Here is a 546-nt window from a genome sequence, read left to right as displayed (position 1 = left end):
CGTGTAGTTAGGGCCGAAGAACTTGCTTGAAGAGGGTTCTTCCTCTAAATATCTCCTGCTGCCCACTCGCCCCATACGTTTTCTCCCACATATTAATATGTACCAACATTACCAAAATCTCAAATCAAAATAAAGGAGGAGGGGAAAAGAACAGAGAGAGAGAGAGAGAAAGAAAGAAGGAAAGAACAGAGAGAGAGAGAGAGAGAGAGAGAGAGAGAGAGAGAGAGAGAGAGAGTGATAACGTACCCACAGCCCCACGGCGAGAACGAGCACGAAATAGATGGCTATCATGGCGTAGTCTGCCTCCTCCAGGGCATTCTGCGACGTCGCCATCTTGTTGCCTCCTCCACCTCTGGGTCACTCTAAGAAGTAAGAGAGACAGTTAGGTACGACATGGCATCGCTGTTGCAGGCACAGGAATGTGAGGCATCGCGGTGAAATCAGGCGCTTGTCAAAATATAGAAATCAAAGAAACTGGCATTTTCCCACCGATTTGGGCATTTTTATCGAATTTTTTTTTGTGGCTTAACAACTTTTATGTCCACT

At 46.2% G+C, this 546-nt stretch overlaps 1 protein-coding gene across 1 annotated transcript in view; it reads right to left on the bottom strand.

Annotated features, from left to right (window-relative positions):
* The window catches only part of LOC101853818 (sodium/glucose cotransporter 4-like), a 26,171-nt gene extending 25,838 nt beyond the window's left edge, over window positions 1–333 (bottom strand). Inside the window, exon 1 of the mRNA XM_005107829.1 lies at window positions 247–333. Within this exon, the coding sequence (XP_005107886.1) occupies window positions 247–333 (87 nt within the window). The remainder of the gene's footprint in view (window positions 1–246) is intronic.
* Between the last annotated feature and the right edge of the window lie 213 nt (window positions 334–546).

The sequence above is a fragment of the Aplysia californica genome, unplaced genomic scaffold (genome assembly GCF_000002075.1).
Source record: "Aplysia californica isolate F4 #8 unplaced genomic scaffold, AplCal3.0 scaffold00635, whole genome shotgun sequence".
Taxonomy (NCBI): domain Eukaryota; kingdom Metazoa; phylum Mollusca; class Gastropoda; order Aplysiida; family Aplysiidae; genus Aplysia; species Aplysia californica.
This window is presented reverse-complemented; position numbering and strand designations above follow the sequence as displayed.